The 15,227-nt window shown below is 47.8% G+C and overlaps 1 protein-coding gene across 1 annotated transcript in view; it reads right to left on the bottom strand.

Moving 5' to 3' along the window:
• RAD54L (RAD54 like) overlaps window positions 1-15,227 on the bottom strand; it is a 24,929-nt gene extending 9,702 nt beyond the window's left edge. The window contains exons 1-10 of the mRNA XM_032805051.2: window positions 15,014-15,227; window positions 14,818-14,904; window positions 13,285-13,404; window positions 12,651-12,711; window positions 10,642-10,777; window positions 9,600-9,669; window positions 7,368-7,656; window positions 5,528-5,652; window positions 3,782-3,932; window positions 1,763-1,889 (exon numbers count right to left, since the gene is read on the bottom strand). Of these exons, the coding sequence (XP_032660942.1) occupies window positions 1,763-1,889; window positions 3,782-3,932; window positions 5,528-5,652; window positions 7,368-7,656; window positions 9,600-9,669; window positions 10,642-10,777; window positions 12,651-12,711; window positions 13,285-13,404; window positions 14,818-14,904; window positions 15,014-15,016 (1,169 nt within the window). The 5' untranslated portion in view covers window positions 15,017-15,227. The remainder of the gene's footprint in view (window positions 1-1,762; window positions 1,890-3,781; window positions 3,933-5,527; window positions 5,653-7,367; window positions 7,657-9,599; window positions 9,670-10,641; window positions 10,778-12,650; window positions 12,712-13,284; window positions 13,405-14,817; window positions 14,905-15,013) is intronic.

The following is a 15,227-nucleotide window of genomic DNA, read 5'->3' as shown; positions in this document are numbered from 1 at the left end:
CAAGTCCCTTAAAATCTAGGCCCGAAGTGCCTGAGAAAATGCCTCACCCCTATGTTGGCAGGTGTGATCAGCCAGGATGGGTGTATTCTTGGTTCCTACATGCAGGCGTTGGGCAGGTGTTTCTAGGCTGAGGGTTCTCTGCTGTGGAAGTGCTACACAATGTATTTCTACCAGTCTCTCTCATGTGCTGCCTTGACTATAGGCACCAGTGATTTCAACTGACCAATCTTTGACCTTCTCTGTGTGCCTTGCTTTTGTATCACGATTCCAAGATGAGTGAGTTACTGAAACCTGGGCGTGCGCACAGGGCCAGCTTTAGGAAGTGCGGGGCCCAATTCTGAAGGATCTGCTGCCAAAGCGACACCGAAGACCCAGAGCAAGCGAAGGACCTGCCGCCGAAGTGCCGCTGAAGACCCGGAGTGAGCGAAGGACCCGCCGCCGAAGTGCCGCTGAAGAGCCGGAGTGCCGCCAGGTGAGTTAAAATTAAAAAGGCACCTCTAGCCAGGGAAGGGATTCTCACTAGGCATGGGGCCCAATTCAGGGGAATTGGTGGACTAGGTCTAAAGCCGGCCCTGCGTGTGCACTGAATGGGGGATAGTCAGGAACGCCCTAAGCAGGAGAGACCGAACAGACCCCAGAGCAGCAGCTTCAAATCCGCTTCACCATGAACAAAAGCAGCGGCCCAGCAGGATCAGGAGGAGTACGTTCTACCCCTCCTGGCCACGTTTCACTGAACCTTTTTACTGCCAGGCTGTGTCAAGGTCATGGCCAATTTTGCAGAGAGTGGCCGTACAATGTGAAATTAAATTTACCATGAATTTAAACTGCTCTATGGCATTTGCAATGGCTGCAAAAGCTTATACAGAACCAAGACTCCAGCAACATTGTGAATGCAAAGGAGACTCTAGTGAGGGCTCTTCTGCTGTCAATCAATTACCTGTCAAAGATTTCGTTAGCATGATTACTTACGATTCGTAATCAGAAAAGTAACTGTGTACAAAAATGAAACCACCTTACAGTGTGACCTAGTGGACAGAACACTGACCAGGACTTAGGAGTCCTGAGTTCTATTCCTAACTCTGCTACTGGCCTGCTTGGTGACGTGGGGAAGTCATTTTCCTTCTCCATACCTCAGTTTCCCCATTGGTAAAATGGGGATAATGATACTGACCTCCTTTGTAAAACGCATTGAGATCAGCTGACGAAACACGCTAGATAAGAGCTAAGTATTAACAACACTGAACAGATTTGCTCCTAGTGCCACAACTTCTTAGGTACCTAACTGGCACGAATATGGTTTATTCTTATTATCCCCACAGAGCCAACACAGCTATGGGAGAGTGAGCTGGGTTCTGTTCTGCCTTATGTACCATCATGAAAGTTAACAGCTGACTTCGTTGTCAAATCTTTATCATAAGGAAAACAGAAGGAAAACAGTGGGATGCTAAGGCACCAGATGGAGTTTGAAACATGGGACAATTAGAAAAATCTTCATTTGACTTGTAATCTGAATACACGTGATGAACTGGGGATTAGTGGGAGCCGTGAGTGTCATTCTGACAGTCCCTTTGCAGAGTGTAACTGCACATTAAGTATATTCCTTATGTCTTAGTGTTAACAGGGCTTTCCTGACTCATCAGCTAGTCAATGTGCAAAACTCGCAACAGATCTCATTCCAACACGGGACTGTAATCTTCAAAAATGGCTGCACGTGGGAGAGGGTTTATGCTTAGCTTTCCAGGGAGAGGCTGTTCAAACTCACCTGTTCACAATGCTGATCAGCTCTTTGAGTCGCTCCTCCCCTTTGTGCCTCTCCACTTCACTTGCATCTGCATCTCTGCCTTTTAGAATCGGGATTTCAAAATGCTTTTTAAACTCCTGCACTGTCCCTGTCCACAGCAGAGGGGAAAAGACAAATGTTACAACAGCATCTCACCTGCAGCCATGTGAGCCTTGGACAGAACAGTGGATTTACCCTCCACAGGGTTATGGGCCCTGGATGGAAACACTTAAGCTCTAGCTTTTAACATTTAAACCCTGGCTTGTCGCATCAGAAATAATTCAGGCAATGCGAGTGAATGTGAGCAACGGAATAACACTTAATATTTATACAGCATTTCCATCCCCAAAGGACTTTTCAAGTATAATTAACCCTAACCCCCAGAAGCTATAACTTCCCAATCTAGAATATGGTGCTGAGGCACAAATAGGTTCCATGAGTTGCCAAAGACACAGGACAATCGATCATGTTGCCTCCCAGTACTAAGTCCTCAAGCCAAATCAAAACTTATGGCGAAAAAGAGGAGGAAATAAAAACATCTTCTATCCCCATCCCATCCCCCCTCGGATGAAATTCCGGGGGCAGAATCAGACACAGCCCGCATATTGCTCTTGGACTAGGGAGAGACTTGTGGGGGCGAGGAAGGGATAGGTTCAATGCCACGTCATTACTGTTCATCACAAAAAGACCAGGGCCCTCAGAGGAGCAACAAAACATAAAAGACTGATTTATGGATTGGTGTATTTATTCCTGCCCTTGAACAGAATGTGGCCTTTCTGGGACAAGCCTTCACCCTCCCCGCCAGACAGCATCAGAGCCAATCTGAACCTTGTGATGCAGTGGAGAACATAAAGCACCAACAGATTAGTTATGTGCTTTGCTCTTCAAATAAACCAGACCATGGACTACCAAGGGCAGTGGATGCAAGACGGAGCCCAGAGCCAGCACATTTTAATCTGCAGAAGCAGCCATAAGAGCATTAGATCCGCCAGCAAGGAGGAAATAGAAACAAATCAAACCATGCCCCTGTTGAAATGCTTTTCTCCTTTCCCCTGTAAATGGGGTGATGAGGTGAACCCCAGATTCACAAGCTTCCTCATCTTTGGCGGAAACAGTCCCAAATCAAACCCTGGATGGGACTATTGCTGGACAAAGAAATCAAGAGGAAGGGTGGTCTTGTGGTTAAGGCAGTAGGCTGAGACTCCAGATCAGTGTTCAGTTCCCAGCCCTGACACACAATCCCCATGTGACTCAGGGCAAGTCCCTTCCTCTCTCTGTGCCTCGGTTCCCTATCTGTGAAATGGGCATAATTAACCCTTCCTTTGTCTGCCTACTCTATTTAGCTCGTAAGTTCTTTGGGGGCAAGGAATGTTTCTTACTATGAATGTGTACAGCGCCTAGCACGCTGGGACCCAATCTGGTGACTAGACGCTACTGGAATACACATACTATAAATGAGGATAATGCTCAGATTTGCATTTGAACTTTGCAGTTCAGGCCCATCACAAAGACTGGTGCTGCTGACTTCTCCAGCACTGGTGGCTGTGGGAGGTCCCTGCCAGCTAGGCCACCTGCCTCTTGATTCACAGTTTAATCTTGAGAAAAGAAGACTGAGGGGGGTCTTGATAACAGTCTTGAAACATGTTAAGGACTGTTATAATGAGGACGATGATCACTAGTTCTCCATGTCCATCGACTGCAGGACAAGAAGTAATGGGCTTAATTTGCAGCAAGGGCGATTTAGGTGAGATATTAGGGAAAACGTTCTAACTCTAAGGGTAATTAAGCTCTGGAACAGGCTTCCAAGGGAAGTTGTGGAATCTCCCTCTTTGAAGGTTTTTAAGAGCAGGTTGGACAAACACCTGCCAGGGATGGTCTAGGTTTACTTGGTCCTACCTCAGTGCAGAGGCCTGGACTTGATGATCTCTCAAGGTCCCTTCAAGCCCTACATTTTTATGCTTCTATAAGCTGCACAGGGGTTAACAACTTCACGCTCCTTACCTAGGATGCCCGAGTTAACGAAGTGCACCAAGCTGAAGTATTCGAGCAGGTCATTCTGAATGGGGGTCCCTGAGATGAGAACTCGCCGTGGGGTGTTTAAGCGGTCCAGAGCCTGGTACGTTTGGTTTTCAGAGTTCTTCAGCCTATGGCCCTAAAAAGAAAAAAAAGCAAACAGGAAATCCTGTGGCACTTGAGAGGAAGCAGGTCTGAGAGAGCTGTCAACACTGATTTATTTGAACTGTAAGGACACGATTGTCTCTGTTCTGGGTATATACAGTCCCTGGCACTGTGAGGCCCTGCTCCATGACTAGTGCTACTCTGAGGAGCTACCCTAATAATAATTATTATATGGCCTGAATTAAGCAAACATTTCATTTGTTAAAATGGGGCCGGCGTCCCCTAGCTCCCAGCGATAGCCGGGATGGATAATATATCGCTATTTGTAATTGCTGCAAGGTCCTTTGATGGAAGTTGCTATTCCTGGGCAAAACATTAAGGTGCCCAGATACCATAGGGAGGGGCCCAGTACAAATACACCTCTACCCCGGTATAACGCGACTCGATACAACATGAATTCAGATATAACGCGGTAAAGCAGCACTCCAGGGGGGCGGGGCTGCGCACTCCAGTGGATCAAAGCAAGTTCGATATAACGCAGTTTCACCTATAACACGGTAAGATTTTTTGGCTCCGGAGGACAGCGTTATATCGAGGTAGAGGTGTAAGTAGGGAGAAAAGAATGTGCTCCATTTTCAGGATCATCTCAGTCTGCATTATAGCAGATACAGAATCAAGCCACTGAGTGTCACTAGCATTCAATGAAACTCCTCTAGGGGAGGCAGAGGAAGTATTAAGTGCATGGGCAGAGTGCTGTACAGCTCTTCATTGGTCTGGGGCTGGGCACAGGCTTGCTTGGCTTGCTTTCCCTTTAGGGAATCGAAGCTCTAGCACAAATGGGAACCTGGATACTGATACACAGCACCAGAGAATGAAAGGAAAAAGCTTTGAATGGAACTACATTTCACTCGTGCAACGGCAGCTCCTGAAAATCCAGCCCTAGCAGAGTAGAATCCAGTGCTGGGAGAGCGTTAGCCTAAGCAAGGATCACTCACCTTGCCCGTTCACACGTTCTCCCCCTGTATCGCCAGCCCACCCCCAGCAGTGCCAGGAGACCACTCAGGCAAGCATTCGCACTTACAGCTCCACAGGTCAGGCTCCTCCTGCTTGCCCAGCGCTCAGGAAAGTGATCCTTTCTCACACACAAGTGTCCAGAGCTCCTGTAGGTCCTGATCCAAGTTCCCTAAACTGTACTGTGTTGTCCTCGGCATAGCCAACACCTGACCTACTGTTTTTTGGGGGGGGGAAGGGAGGCAGATCCAGCCTGACAACACACGCCATGTATACAACGTATGGGAGGCAGCATGGTCTTGTGGTCAGAGCAAAGGATCGGGAGTCATGAGACCTGACTTGCAGCTTGAACCCCGGCACTTCATTTAGCCAATCTGTAACTCAGCTTCCCCATCTGTGAAGTGAGGACAGTGCTAATGACGGCCATTCGTACAGCTCCTGGGATGCTCTGGCTGAAGGGGGCTGGATATTATCACACATTCCATTTGTGGGCTAGCCACCAAGAGCACTTCCAACACAGAGATGCAAATACTGCCAGGCTTTTCTGATTATTTCTCCATATGAAAGGAGAAAAAACTCAGCATGAGACCAGGGAAACACCAGCTGCCTTCTCTGTACCTCGTCACATATGACCAGCCCTACACTCCCCTTCTGGAGAACTTCGGCGTGAAGGCGGAACGTCTCGTAGGAGATAATCAGGATGGGGGAAGGCACTCGCAAGCCGCGCTGGTTCATAAAGCCAGCTTTGAGAAGGAAGAGAAAGACATGAGTGGCACCGAGAATGGAAAAATATTTGAAAGCCAGGCAGAAGATAGCAACTGAGCCTGATTCCTCACCTTCTGATGTCCAGGGGAGCCTTTCCATTTATTCCAACTGCTTTTGAGCAGGCCTTAAACCAGGGGCAGGCAAACTTTTTGGCCTGAGGTCCACATCTTGGTATGAAAATTGTATGGTGGGCCATGAATGCTCACAAAATTGGGGTTGGTGTGCAGGAGTCGGTGCAGGCTCTGGGGTGGAGCCAGAAATGAGGAGTTCAGGGTGCGGGAGGGGGCCCCAGGCTGGTGGAGGGGGAGGGGAAAGGCTCTGGCTGGGGATGCAGTCTCTGGGATGAGTCTGAGGATGAGGGATTTGGGGTGTAGGAGGGGGCTCCAGGCTGGGACCAAGGGTTCAGAGGGTAGGAGGGGGATCAGGGTTGGGGCAAGGAGTTGGGCCACGAGGGGCGGGTGAGGGATCTGGCTGGGGGTGCGGGGTCTGGAGTGGGGCCAGAAATGAGGAGTTCAGGGTGTGGGGGGGGCTCCGGGCTGGGGCAGAGGTGTGGGAGAGGGATCAGGCCTGGGGGAAGGGGGTCGGGGCATGGGAGTGGGTCGCAGTGCAGGCTCTGGGTGGCGCTTACCTCAAGCAGCTCCTGGAAGCAGCGGCATGTCCCCTCTATGTGGCGGTGCAGCCAGGAGGCTCTGCACGCTGCCCCATCCACAGGCACCACCCCTGCAGCTCCCATTAGCCGCAGTTCCCGGCCAATGGGAGCTGCAGGGGTGGTGTTTGGGGCAGGGGCAGCATGCGGAGCCCCATGGCTGCCCCTAAGCGTAGAAGCTGCAGGGAGGACATGCTGCTGGGAGCCTCGGCTTACGCACACAGAGCGGCCTCCAACCCTGCTGCCAGGCTGGAGCATGGGAGCAGGGCAAGCCCCAAACCCTGCCCCCCAGCAGGAGCTCGAGGACCAGTTTAAACCGGCTGTAGCTTGCTCACCCCTGCCCTAAACAAACCCAACTGAGACACTTCCCCTTAGCATTCTGAGACACATCTCTCCATTGGCTTCTTTCCCTGCTGACCTTCTGCTTCCTCCCCTCACATCTTCCTTCTTTTCCGCTAACCTCCCCATCCCTTCCCTTTAGCCTCCACTCAACGCCCTTTGGTCCCTCCCTCAGCTTCTCATCCCCTGCCCTTTCCTGCACTGACTGCTCTCCAGCACAGGAAGGCTCAGAAACCGCCCTCACCAAACACACCCATTGGGGGTTCACACCAGGAGATCATCCACTGAATGAACACAGAGGTGTAGGGGCCTGAGCCAAAGACCACCGAAGTCAATGGAAAGACCCCCAGTGAATTCAGTGGGCTTTGGATCTGGCCCTAGATCAGTGGTTCTCAAACTTTTGTACTGGTGACCCCTTTCACATAGCAAGCCTCTGAGTGCAACCCCCCCTTATACATCAAAAACACTTTTTTATATATTTAACACCATTATAAATGCTGGATGCAAAGTGGGGTTTGGGGTGGAAGTTGACAGCTTGCGACCCCCCATGTAATAACCTTGAGACCCCCTGAGGGGTCTCGACCCTCAGTTTGAAAACCTCTGCCCTAGATCTTTACATCAGCTGTGGAAGTGTCTTTTCCTTCTGCTAGCAGACACCCCTCCAGACCAAGACACAGACAAGCCACCTGCATGCAGTTGCCTCCACACCTAGTTTACGGTCTATCTCGTCTTTGGAGCCTCCATCGATGGCCAGTGGCTGAATCCTTCCTCCGAGCCATTTGCCGACTTCATTGTACCAGTTTTTAACCAGGCTGGAAGGAGAGACCACCATTGCCTTGTCGATTTCAGGCTTGCCGTCGGGGCTCTGACGCAGCAGCGTCCACATCAGAGTGATGCACTGGAGGGTCTTGCCCAGACCCATTTCGTCAGCCATTATGCAGCCATGGCTCCCAGGGATCCTCCGGCTCGTGACACATTCCCAAAGAAACTTCACGCCCTGCATGAAAAGTGGTGCTTGTTGATTAGAATGGACTTGTGGATGCAGAATGAAAGCCATGTGCAGTAACACAGTCTCCCTGCATCGTAGGCCTGAGGTTGTCATACGCAGTATCCCAGATTTACACAGCACATCTCAAAGGGATTCAAAGCACTATACTAACTATATAGAGGAATCCCCCTGAAATGCAGCTACCTCTGGGGCGGAACAACCAATACAAATGGTTAACAACGCATAGCGATGCTACACACCAGTTTGAGACAGGAAGTGAAGAAGTATCCAACTGAAATTACAGAAGAGATATCAGGCAGGCAGAATCTGATTGCTCAGACTAGCACCTACATACTGCACTGACAGGTCCCTGAGGAACACCTACGATGGTAATGGTATGCAGCTGAGACAAGCACCGTGTTGGCTTAAACAACTGACTGGTTCTGTATCAACTCAGAAAGGAAAACACAAGCTACTGAGCTGCCTAAACCAACCCTGCAGGTTTCCCATCTGGGCACAAAGCTAACTTGACCCTGCTCAATTTGGAAGGTCATAAGAACTCACAGGCTGCACCCAGACAGCCTCTAGTTATAAGTCTACCGCTGATCATGTCCTGTATCCATTATGATCCTCAACAGCTTATTAGGCACCTAGCCTGTGTGGGGCAGTTTTTTGGTTTATTTTAACGCATTAGCCTTGGGTTTTGCTGTTTCTGGTATTTAGGACTGGAGATGTTTTTCACTGAAAGGCATATGCGCAGCTACTCTGGCTGACCCAGGATTCAAATATATTACTGACAGGTGACATTTAGGAACAGAGATTTCAGAGCAAAGCTTTTCAGATAATTTATGGTTAGAGAGTCAAACAAGTTAACATGCAATGATAAAAGTTCTTGAGATGTGGTTCTATCCTGAACAATGACTGTTGCATTGGCACAGGGAGTTTTGTAAGCCAAACTGGGCTTGTCCTGACTAGCACACCACACTATTAACACAAATCCTATCGAGGTGTGTTGCAGTTGAACACCTCTGTATAAATACGTCAAAGGTTGGAATTTTGGCCCCAAGCCTCAAGGATCTCGGTGTAGTGCTCTACGCTGAGTTCCTTGCAGGATCTCTCTGTTCCTTAAAGTTCTACTGATGATGCATAAGCCACTGCAGAATCCACCTCATTTGGCTCCGCAGGGCTAGACCAAAGTCATGAAAACATCAGTCGCTAAAGTGAGCAGATCTGACACCAGGAGCAGATCTGTGGAACGAGATGGTGTCATTTTTAGACAGTAACTTTTCTGATGTAACAGATAATTTGGGGGAATATTACTATCAGGAAGCAGGTAGATTCACAGATTTTTAAGGCCAGAAGTATGATCATCTAGTCTGAACAACAGGCCAGAGATTCAACCAAGTAATTCCTGCATCAAGCCCATAACCCGTGGTTGAGCGAGAACATATCTTGACTTAAAGACAGTTAAATACTGTGTAAGTCTACAATAAACACATACGCATAAGATGTATGTATAGCAGACCAGAATGCCAGCTAATATTACTTGGAAATTACAATCATAAATTGATCTCCTATAGTGATTTTTGGCTAAGGTCTAGCATAGTATCAGGTTCAGGTTCAGTTGGATGTTAAACTATCTGAGTGTTTCTTACAGGGCCCCACACCACAATATCTCAGCCCTTTTATATGGGGAATGGAATGTGCCACAGCAGAGGAACGATCTCTAGGGGGAATAGGTCTTTGGCATATTTAAGGATGATCTTAAATCTATTCAGCTGCAGTTGCCATTACTGTAGTTAGAAACAGATCTTCCTAGTGAAGGTGGCAGTGTGGCTTTGTATAGCCTCCCTCCACCCATCTACCCAGAATTCTCTGAAGTTTAAGCACTTGAGGTGCAGATTAGGGAACTCCTGATGGACAGGTTCAAAGTAGTTTCCCATAAAACTCACTTCTCTCTGATGAGGCCGTAAAATGTGACTGAGAACAGGGTCCACTACAACATGGATTGGCACTTTCTCCCTGCAGGAGGCAAATGCAAACAAGAAAGGAGAGAGAGCAGAATGAATGCACTGATCCCAGCTTTTTTTTGCTTGCTGCTGTTCTGAGGACTCCTAGTAAGTGGCACAAGGAAGGCAACTGCCAGCAAATCTTGCCCGCACCCACCACAATACAGGAGTGGCTGGTGACCATGTCCCAGGGCAGCCACATTATGACTAGATGCTGTGGCTTGAATACTTTAGCACTATTATCTATGTTACAAACTTGAAATATCCTGCAACTCCTAGATGAAGGTTACAGAACATATCTAGCCTAGGTACTTATTACTATAGGATCTGAGCGCCTCACAATCTTTAATGTAGTTATTCTCACATCCTGTGAGGCAGGGTAATGCTTTTATTCTCATTGTACAAAGGGGGAATAAGTGACTTGCCCAAGGTCACAAATGCAGTCTGTAGCAGACCAGGGAACTGAATCCAGGTCTCCCCAGTGCTAGGCTAGTTCTCTAAACATTGGGCCATCCTACCTCTCTGACATACTGTTATTGGAAGTGAAGTAATGGTTATCACAGATAGCCTTGTCCCTGCAATGGGCGCATCAGTGGCCACTCTAGGAAAGGTTGCCCGACAGTTCCCATTCTAATCCCCTGTTTTCAGTTCCTCATTTTGGTTAGCTTGTACCTTAATGCTGACATATCCTGAGTGAGCACTGAAATGTTCAACTGACAGGGAATAAAGCCCTCTTAGGAATGGACTGAAGTGTACAATGGGCCTTGGGCTTACCCAGAAGTCAACCCTGTGGGTAGAACACCACAAATGATCTGATATGGATATGTTCCTTCCTTTGGTACAAGCTAGAGACATTCCAGAGCCACAAGGCTCGGAACCAAATTTAACTCCAAAGGTCTGATCCAAATTTGGTTCAGAGCCTTTTGGGAATGGAAGACAAGTTAATGAGATCGGAGCTACAATACCTGCTTTGTGGGTAACTCACTTGTCTATTTTCAGCTGGTCATGTGCGCCCAGTGGCGGGGGCTCATAAAGAACCAGAGCCCCTTCTTCAAAAGGGTCATGAAGCGCACTCCTTACCCCTGTCCGTTTGATGCCCAGGGCCCTCAAGCCCAGCGACCCTGAAAACAATCACAGGCAGGATTCAAAGGATTGCCAGTTGTTTCCTCCCAGAAAAAACTGAGCCGTGCAAAAGGCTGAGAATTCAGACACAATCCACTGCCCCGAAGGAGGCGGCTCAACATGCTGTTTACAGTGTGGGTGTGATGCCAGCAGAATACAGATTGAAGAGGAAGCCAACGCTGCATGCACCAGCAGCTTAGATGTGCTCTACGAGCCAGCTGATGGATTGCCCTCTATGGGTGCATTGAGAGGGAGGGGAGGGAGCCCTGTCCCCCACTGCACTCACACAGAGGCAGCAATAATCTGTGTGCAAAGTGTGGGGGAGCACTGGTGGGGCAGGCACACAGTCACAACCCAACCTCCTCTGCACACTGGGTAACACTGACTGAACGGGCTATGGGGGTGCTGACTACATTCCCCTGCCAGTCCTGCAGATGTATTACATCTAACACAGGCACTTCCACAGCATTTGAGTGCTGAAGATGTCCCTAGGCTCTTCAAGGCCATAATTTAGCCTTGTATAATGACAAGCAGGGCCAAAGGCTGTATGTTCTAGGAGTATAGTAAATATACAACTAGGCATCTCACAAACCACTGGCCCAAATCCTCCTCTCAGATACCAATTCAGAGTTCAGTGGAAGTTGCATGCATTTATCCCAGGGCAGGATGTGACCATTAGCAGCTACCTTTACAGCACTACATTTAACAGTGGACTGCCATATCTTGTAATGATATCACATAATCTACTGTACTGTCACCCTCCTCTGCCGTGCAGAAGATGTTGCGGCCTTGCAGGAGAGCTTCCTGTTAAAGAGTGGAAATTAGTAACTTGGAAACTGGGCATTTTCTTAGTGTAATTTATTTACACAGATACACCAGTCATGGAACAGAAGTGGGCATAAACGGCACACGGGGAAAGCCCTCCTTCAGAAATCTTTGCCCAAACATCAATGCCTGGTTCCCAGGAAGCAATTCTGCTCCAAGGACTGACACTAGTTAGGGAGATTACAATGAAGCATAATCTCCTGCTGCTTGCAACAGCTCCCTCAAAAGAATATTCACCACAAAACAACAATCCAGCTTCTCTTAAAAGACTGCACATTGCTCGCCTGCTAAGAAAAGATGACATTGTGTAACAGTGCCATCTAGTGATTCCCACCATAAATATATGCTGTGCAGACATGGACGACACCCTTTACAAATAAGGCTTAATTCCAACTTCCTTTCAAACCTGCTTTTTCAGCTGCTAAGCATTATATCAAATAAGTTCCTTTTGGGTTGATAATTACCCTTCTTGGTCTCAGTCCAAATGTGGGTTTTTCATTAAATAACATTTGAGTGAAAATGGTTGACCTGTTATTGAATCAAGGGGGGAAAACGGTCCCATTTGTTCCAGTCAGAAGTTTGTGCTCCAAATATTTAAGAACAGCTGAAGCTATCACACACAGCTTATTAAAAAGATCACCTTGAGACCTGAAGTATCAAGCCAAGTATAAATAAAACTGGTGCAAGTTTATTGGTTTCACATACATTGTTCCTCCGGTTAGTGATATTGAGGGTATTATTTAGACTGTAAACTCTTTGGGCCAGAAACCTGTCTCACAGTTTTGTTCAGTAACATGGCATACAAGCCTATGGTACTTTGTAAAATATGTAACCATCGTAATACAGAATCCAGTACTGAAATGTAGGATTATCCAAACTAAATACTAATAAGAAATAAGACTGCTTCACTAATGGGGCTATATTTTTCTGTTTAAACTAACACACACACACAAAAGGAGGAAAATATCACTGTCTGACAAACCAAAATGTCATCTTTTTCATGGGAGGCAGACTTGATACAGATCTCTTAAATCCCATTCATTTTACCTTGATAATTTGGAATGGGTACTTTGAAGGGTTTTGACAAAATGCTGCGGATAAATGCCTCCTAGGAATAGAGAAAGAAAAATATACATTCAAGTTATTTGCTATCATAGATGGTTACATAACAAAGAAGTCATTTGCTAAGGTCTCAGTCCTACAAAGTGCTGAGCGCTCCCAATTCCCACTGATGTTTCAATCCCAGATATTTTAAAGTCATATTTAATACGTTTTCCCTTTGGACTCTCCAAAACATGAAACTGACTAATACCACTTCATCCAATTAAACATCTTAGCATCATACACTTCTTGCTTAAATACGTTACTATTACTAGACTGCACCACTGAATATTTCCATAGGCAAGTTGTGTGAACTTCATTATGAATAAAGTGCCTGGCCTAGTGGGACCGTGAATTCAGGTGAGGCCTCTAGGTGCTACTATAAAGTAAATAATGGTGCAAGCCCTCATTACGTGGAATTCCCATGGACTCAATGCGAGTTTTCATAAGTGCTACGTGTACAGATAATGCCCAAGATGTAGAACCTAACAGAAGTGTGTGAGCCCTTCTGATCACAGATGTACAGTGCGCAATACTTTTTGGTATGTGCTGACAATATGCCCTCGAGTGATCCACTTACATGTTTGCTGCTATCAAGGCAGTGAGGTCGATTGGTCAACTGGGCCAAGGGTTTCCGGAAAGGTGACACGTAACATTCCCAGCTCTGGCTCTCACTGCCAGGTTTCCGCTTCTTCGGCGTCTAAGAAAGAAAATCAGGACAGGCTGCCGATGATTCGGAGAGACCAACACAGGATAAATGTATCCCCGTCATGCTCTATAAGCATCTAATCACACAGACAATGAAGCCAGCCAACTGAGTAAGTTTGAAAACAGAACATCATTACTCACTGCCATTGTAAGGACACTGCCAAGGTCTATGGGCCCAAAATGTTACCTATCCAGAAGTGAATGCGTTTAAAATACTCCTCTAATTCTGAATATATTCATCAGCACCTCCCAAACTAGTGCTGTCACATTGCTAAACTATGCAGTATTTGGGTGCACCTAGCAGAAATATGGGTCGGCAAAAATGCATTTGTTTTGTTTCCAGTTAACAAACTTCATTCATGAAATAAGTTAGCACCCTATGCTGGCTAGCACAGTGATTATAGTGTTTTTAGCATCCCATTGGCTCCTTATGAGTTCTTATTAGGGAAGCAAAAGGGCTGCAAATTTCAAGCTGAAAGTGACAAGACAGAAAAGTGACAAGACGCGCACATGCATGCATGCACACACACACATCAATGATTTATAATGATCCCATTCAAACCATCTCTCCCTCCAGAGAGGGTGTCTTTCTAAACAATATGCTCTGTAGCTCAAATGGAAGTTATGGGTTTGATGCAGAAATCATGGTGTGAGGTTCTCTGACCTGTGATATACAGATGACCACAATGACCCCTTCTGGCCTTAAAATTCTATGAATCTTTATTTCTGGTAATTTAGCCTCCCCTAGCACATCCAGTGCTTCTCCAGGAGGGCGGTGGTTTCCTTCTATCCAAGAAGAGAGACCAACTCTAACGAGATACACATACTTTGACTTTTAAGATATGGTCCACACCCAAACATTCCCAAACTCTAGTGAAGTCTGGATCTAAACTTTGGACCGGACCCTAGAGATCCACTGAATTCCATGGGACTTTATAACTGCTTTCTTAAAATGATGATCAGGTGCCAACAGCTAAATTCCCAGGGTCAGTGTGTTTGGGGTCTCACTGGTGGTCTAGAGAAACACCTGCCTAAACAACTGGGACTTGTAGCTTGGTCTAACAGTGGAGAACCTTAGGTTCAGCCCGATTTCCAGTGGACGTGAATTCCATAATCCCAGACCTCCAGAGTGGGAATGCCCTGCCCTGCCCATCCCGCACTGGAACCTGTCTCTGTCGGCCAAAGTGTCACCACTGAGCATCCCGAGAGGTGGTGGCTACTGAGAAAACTGGGCCTGTGCACGAGAGAGGGCAGACATGCCAGTCCTATGCACTTCTCAGCCCACCCAAGGGAAGGTGCTACCCTGACTGCCCAGCCTAGGAGCAGGATGGGCAGAAGCACTGGAAATAGATCTCCACCCAGCCAGATGACAGAGGTGAAGGGGGGGTCAGGGTGCAGAACTCACCACCTCGGGGTGCCAATCCTCATCATCCTCTGAGCCATCGCCCCCTGGCTTCCTCTTAGCCAGCTGGCTGGGAGCCAGGCTTCTCCTCTGCAGGAAGGAAGGAGAGAGAGAGGGTAATGAAGGAGTGCAGCAGCCCCATGGGAATGTGTGTGTGGGGGGGTGCCAGTGATTGCATGGGGGTGCTGCCCCCTCTTACCATCGTAGGGGGCTACAGCACCATCCAGCCCCATGCGGGGTGCAGCTTGGAGGCACGGGGTGCTCAGGCCAGGGGAGGGAGTCGGCCAGCTGTCGGCTGTAAAGGGGGAGCGGAGGCACCTGGAAGTCTGTATGGGGAGGGCTGATGAGTGGGGGGGGTCACCTCCTGCGCTGCAGGGATTCATGCTCCAGAGGGGCTGGCTTGGGGGGCAGGT

Source organism: Chelonoidis abingdonii, chromosome 7, assembly GCF_003597395.2.
Source record: "Chelonoidis abingdonii isolate Lonesome George chromosome 7, CheloAbing_2.0, whole genome shotgun sequence".
In the NCBI taxonomy this organism is placed as follows: domain Eukaryota; kingdom Metazoa; phylum Chordata; order Testudines; family Testudinidae; genus Chelonoidis; species Chelonoidis abingdonii.
Note: the sequence above shows the minus strand (reverse complement) of the source record. Positions and strands in the feature narration are given on the sequence as shown.